This window comes from Poecilia latipinna, unplaced genomic scaffold (assembly GCF_001443285.1).
Source record: "Poecilia latipinna isolate Pla-1442-1.1 unplaced genomic scaffold, P_latipinna-1.0 Scaffold3076, whole genome shotgun sequence".
NCBI classification, from domain to species: domain Eukaryota; kingdom Metazoa; phylum Chordata; class Actinopteri; order Cyprinodontiformes; family Poeciliidae; genus Poecilia; species Poecilia latipinna.
Window position 1 is genome coordinate 32306 of NW_015115692.1, and position 6231 is coordinate 38536.

The following is a 6231-nucleotide window of genomic DNA, read 5'->3' on the forward strand; positions in this document are numbered from 1 at the left end:
ACGGAAAAAGTTAGCTGTTAATTTTTGTGGGTTTGTCACTGCAAACACATTACATAAAACTCATTTTACCCACTGGTGATATAAAATATTTATTTGTGCCGCTTTATGAACATGCAGTTACACTATCTGCTCAATTATTAACTATGAATGAGTGCAAACTACAGTATAAATCTTTTTTTTTTTCCCCACAGAGGCAGAAGATGAAGTATAATTTGCTGCAAAGAACTTACATTATCCACTTCACTTTGTCTCTTTTGAAGATCCAACAGCAGCGTGTTTGCACTTTAGCGTTAACAAACACTGTCCGTGAGCCATACGATTATTCACTTAACAGTGTCATGATTGCTCCTTTGCTAGTAAGTATATTTTTTTATTAATTAAAATAGAAAGACACAACTCTCCCTGTCTCTTTACAGTCTATTGTCAAATGTCATTTGTTGGGGAGGAAGACATCTTCCTTACGAAGGACGGAGGTGACATTTGATTAGCCCCGTAGGGGACGGCTTCCGTCGCATGGAAGAAAAAGCGGGTTTCCACTAGTTTTCTTACTCTTATAAGAAAGAAAAAAAATACCCACTTGTCCTTGCAGGGACAAGTGGGTATGCTTGCTACTTATTTAAAGCAAACACTACATGTAAATTGGACATGCTTTGTTTCAACGCATCGTAAAGTTAGTGTGGTGAGCAGCAGCCTGTGTGCTGCACAGACATTTATCATGTCTGTGGAGCATCCAGACCCTTGTCTTAGCCCAAGTAGTTACTGCACGCATTTCCAAATCCAGTGTGTTTCATGACAGACAGAGGTTGACCTCTCACAAAAGGACCAAATAGAGGAACTTTGCTGCAGCACGTTCAGCCTCCAATTGCCAATTTGAGGAAATTTCTCTAGGGTGGGTACAAATTAACATGCTGTGGCAAACGGGGCTTTTTTTTGTGCCTGCGAAGAAGAAGATAAAACAACCAAAGTACCAAAGGGGCAAAATGACCAGCACCTGTCAACGTGTTTGACTGAACAGCTGGAGTGCATCCACAGAAAACTAAGTTTCCTTTGAAAAATAAATATCTAAACATTTTTCTTCCAGTAACTTCATTTTTAAACACATACTTAATGCTAAGAATAGCTAAATAGCTAACTATTGGTATGTTTATGGAGTAACAACTACCACCCCAAAAGAACGAACTGATGACATTCGGTGAGTTCACGGACAGGGAGAAGGTCACCGGTCAGGGTCAGCCAATAAGGTCATGTAGTTTGTTGACATTTAACATGTCTGTGGGTAAAACAAGCAGCTTTTCATGAGCAAGATACTGAGATGCATATGGAAACTAGTGACTCTGATGTGACCTTACAAATGAACTCAACTGCAGAATGTCATAATTTCCACAAATAATTTAGTTTTATTTTAGTTGAACTGCTGACTGACAGTGACTGATTAATTTTGAAAAAAAAATGCATGAAAGAAAGGCAAAATCTTTGTTGTATTTACATTTTTTAACATCTTTAAATTTGATCTCATTACTTGCTGCTGCATGAAGATTTTGATCTTGCTTTTCATATTCTCTACAAAACTCAACAATCAGTGTGACCTGCTCAGCTCATTCGCCCGTACGTATCCACTCATGCACCTTATGTTTCATCTGTAGATGAAAATCAAGTGGCCTCTAAACATTATAGTGATTATTACAACCGCGGCTATCATAAAATTAGTCATTACGACTGCAATACGGGGCACTATTATTAGCCACAGCAGCTTTATTTGTTGCTTTAAATGAAATCAACCTGTCTAGATACAAGGTTATCCCAACCTCGTAACCGTAGCGTCCCGCGCCCCGGTGCCTGCTGGGAACACATGTCCCGCTCCGCCATCTGCCCCTCTGTCTGCAGAGCTCCACCCACCCCTACCTTTAAGCTCTCTCTGTTCTCCATCTTGCCCTGTTTATTACCTGGCAGGAGCACACCGAGCACCTGTCGCTGTCCAGCACCCATATCTGCCCGCTGTGCTTGACCTTGTTGTCATGGATACAGTCGCCGGTGCAGTTATGCCCGTGGGGGCACCGGCAGTCGTAGCCTCCCTCCAGGTTGAAGCACACTGTGTCGTTGGCGCAGGTGTTCCTCCCCGTCTTGCATTCGTTAATATCTGCAGGGAGCACAAAGGAATGACATCATGCATATGCTCTGTGCAGGCAAAGCTGTTTCTGTGCATGATCTGCTTGGAAATAATAATAATAGTAATAAAAAAAAGGACATAAAAAAAAAGAAAGAAATTAAGTCTGGTTTTGATGCAGAAGAGCAATGCAGGCGCGTCAATTCTGCAGCGCGAGACAGCAATGTAACCCAGAAACCCACTTTGGCCAAATTTTGCTTTTGAGAGGTGCAGACAGGTTGTTATCATTTATGTATTTTTTTTTTATTATTATTTCAGAGTGCTTTTAATGCGCGTTCTTTCTCGGCCCTTTCAGATCCAGATGACGGCCAAGATGGGGGTCAAAGAATGGAGCAGCACCACCAGCTCAATTGTTGCGCCCATTTCTTCCGTGTTTCTGTTGATTGAGGGTTTCGCTTCCGACAGCCTCCACATGTCTGCCGACGTGCTAAGAAAATGTTGTTTTTTTAAAAAAATTAACAGGCTTCAGAAAGAAAAGAGACATTTTTTTAGGCAAGAGGGAGGCAAAAAGAACTTAAAAACGACATGCATCTCCCTGAGTCAAAAACATTTGATAGAAGCTGACTGAACTTCTTATCAGGGAAACTATTTTGCCTCCTAAATTTCAAAACTCTATTTCTGAAATTGAGACATGAAGCAAACCTGCAAGCAAAACAAATTAATTTGATTCACTGATCACATTTTGGACTGAATTCAGTCACAATGGTTAAATTTGTGGCTGCATTTCTCTATTTTTAACGAGAAATACTGTGGAAATTATTTTATGTTTACATTAAGGAGAGAAATATTTGTATTTATTTACTTGAAGATGGAAATTTAAAATCTGGGAATTACACAAAACCCAACTCAACCAAGTCTTAAAACTAGTGAGACGCAGCGATTGCTGTGCTAAGAGACAAGCTAACACTAATGTGTTTCACTGAATTTCATGCACATACTACTATGTGTAAGATTTAAAAAAATAAAAGCTTTTAGTAGAGCAAACATTTAACAGCAAGTCATGACGTAGTTTTGAAACAGATGGCAGCCATGTTGGATTTATTTTTGCCCCTCACTGATGAGAAACTACCAGCTTTTTCTTTGTAAATGCAAAACAGAACAAACTGAAAATATTATTTTGATGATGTTGTAAAGTAATCTCTCGGTGGCACTTGGAGACCTTATTCTTCTTTTCTCCTGATTGAATAGTTTTTATCAATTTCTGAATTCTTAGGCTGTTGAGAGATTTGATTAACACAATGTCCTGTTACAAAGTTAAACTTTTAAGAAAAAAGTTTTTTCTTGAACTTTTTTTGTCAGCAACAGACGGCTACTTGTGCACTAAGCTGAATTATGTCTGCAAGTATTTGATTTACCAGCATCATTTCTAATATTTCTGCCTTTTATGTAACACGATTTGACTTTCAACTTTGCCAAGCTGCAATAACGACCATCTAAAAGCCTCCTCTTCTTCATCTGTTCAGATCTTATGGTCCCATCTGCCTGTTACATGCTTCATCTTCAGTTTCCAGCTCTGATACGATCCTGAAAACAAGCTTTTCACCTGATTATTATTATTTTTTTAGTTTATTTAGCTTTTCCTTTTCATATATTTGCAGCATCATTCAGCATTTAACATCACCTGTTAAAGGGACAGCTCAGGTTTACTCATGTAATCTTTTTCATATATAAATACCTGTGACAGTTTGGGACAACAGAAGCTAATAGAGATAATATTGTCTCACAGCTCTGTAACTGGACGCTATTTTCAGAAAACCTTGTATTTTACTTTGTTCTTATTTATTTTGTCCTTATCAGCTCTGATAAAAACAAATTACCTCAAGCTTATTAGCTCTTAATAATTATTTAGTTTAGATTAGTTTCCTCCCAAATTGTTATTCAAGGGCTAAAAACGATGGAGATTCTTTGAATTACACAACATTATCCATTTTTGTATTAATACAAAATGTTACTTGTTAACACCAAGACACCATAAAAACTAGCATTTCTATTCAAGTCAATTCAATTCAACAATACTTCATTAATCCCAGAGGGAATAAAAATGACTGCTGTGGGCAAGAACAAACTCCTGTAGCTGACTGTGCTACAGAGACTCTGATGAAGCCTCTGACTGAAGACGCTCTGTTGGTATGTAGCAGTCTGATGAAGAGGAGGCTCGTGCTTGTCTGTAATTTTGTGGATTTTATGATAATCTCCTTCTTTATCAGGTTGTTTTCAAGTCTCTGGTTCTGATGGTGGCAGAAGAGCTTTAACCCTCCACAGCAGACTGACAGAACATAATATTCAGATCTATGAGAATCGGATACCAGCCCATGCCTGATATTTTCTTCATTTCAAGTGTCAAAGAAAAAGGGACACCTGGAGTTCGCTCCTACCAAACTTTTGAATATTTAATAAAGAAAAGGAACAACTCACCTACGCACGATTCCCCGTTGGCGGAAAACAAGCCGTTGTCATGGTAGCCGTCGCGGCACTCGCAGTGGTACCAGCCGGGCAAGTTGACACAAGTGGATTTACTATCGCACTCAACAAAGCCGTCCGCACACTCGTCAATGTCTGAGGGGGAGACAATAAGACACGTACAGTCGATATACGTTTGCTTCAGAATCAGCTTTTTACTCAGATATTGCGCTTTCACTCTCGCCTCTTGGGCGTTCTGGACTCTGACTGATTCGTAATTAATAAAACAACTTGTCTTGCATTTGAGAGCATCCAGACCAAAAGGCTTTATTGATCAAAGACAATTTCGCAGCCAGAGAATGACATCGGTATCAATAAAAGATAGCAGGGCATGAAAAGAAAGAGAGAAAGAAAGAAAGAAAGAAAACTAACTGGAAACAAGAAGCACATTCTAACGAGACTGAGTCGTAACAAAAATGCCCCGGCAGAAAGATGTAGCAAAATGCATTGACATGCAGGTAAACAGATTATTTCCAAAGTCAGTGCACTCTCGATTTATTTTATTGAGGGGGAAAAAAACTCTGTCATGTGGAAAAAAAAAAAAAAAAGAAAGACCCTGAACAAATGGCTCTGGCACGGTTTCTTTCAGCCGTTGGGTGGCTGCTGTCGGTGGATGGAGCTTATGTTTATTTTCACAGAGATGCACTCGGGGAAAAAAAAAAAATCCTCGTCTCTGCTTCCTCGTCTTTATAGCAACACTGAGATTAAGTGCTCCGGGTTTTCTCCTCCCCGCGTTTGTCTCCCCCGTCGTTCTGCGTTCGTCTCTCTGTTCTCTGTTCTTTGTGTCTCCTTTTCAGACGCTCACTCTTCTCCCCGCTTACAACGGGCCGACGTTAAACCTCTCCGTTATTACAGCAGGCATCCCTGCAAACATCATCCGAGAACTATTCAGCTGTTAACAATGAGCATAATGCGCACACACGCAGAGACAGACTGACAGACAGAGAGAGAGAGATTACTCTGATATTTCGGCTAACATTTAATTAAACCCGGGGCCAGACCCACGTGAAGGAGGGAATAAAGCCTGTTATTATGCGGCGGGGCTAAATATGTTAGCTCCCGACATGTGCCGTGATTAAATGTGTCTGCTTGGCCGGTGATGGCTTTTTTATGATTGTGCATGATGCATGATGCTTTGCTCTCATTATGAAAATGGCAGTGTGCCGCGTATGACCTTCTTCACATCTGTACTGCAAAAGTATCCCCCCACCCCCACTCTATCCACACACACACACACACATGCCGCCCGCACACCCTCAAGCGACTGACAGAAGGGCTCATGGTCCCCCACCATCCAGCCAGTAATAGGATTAAGATCTATTGGCTAATGAGCCCCCGGCCTTTAAATAGAAATTCTACTGCAGATTAACTGTTGATCAAAATGTCCTGCAGATTAAAGTTTTACAGTGACCCGCAAAGGCGCCTCTTCAACCTGTTCGCATCCCGTCATGTCACAGATGTTATTGTATTTCGTTAAAACGATTTGCAAATAAATATTCGTAACAGTGATTTGCATTTTTTTTTTATTTCCACTCCCCTTTACACTGATACCTCTAAATACACTCCTTTGCAAACAGTAGACTGTAAAAACACAAAATCTTACCAAG

General features: G+C 40.1%; 1 protein-coding gene across 1 annotated transcript in view; it reads right to left on the reverse strand.

The window, feature by feature from the left end:
• The window catches only part of LOC106940053 (protein kinase C-binding protein NELL2-like), a 46408-nt gene that overhangs the window by 17890 nt on the left and 22287 nt on the right, over positions 1-6231 (reverse strand). Inside the window, exons 4-5 of the mRNA XM_015022680.1 lie at positions 4580-4720; positions 1944-2137 (exon numbers count right to left, since the gene is read on the reverse strand). Of these exons, the coding sequence (XP_014878166.1) occupies positions 1944-2137; positions 4580-4720 (335 nt within the window). The remainder of the gene's footprint in view (positions 1-1943; positions 2138-4579; positions 4721-6231) is intronic.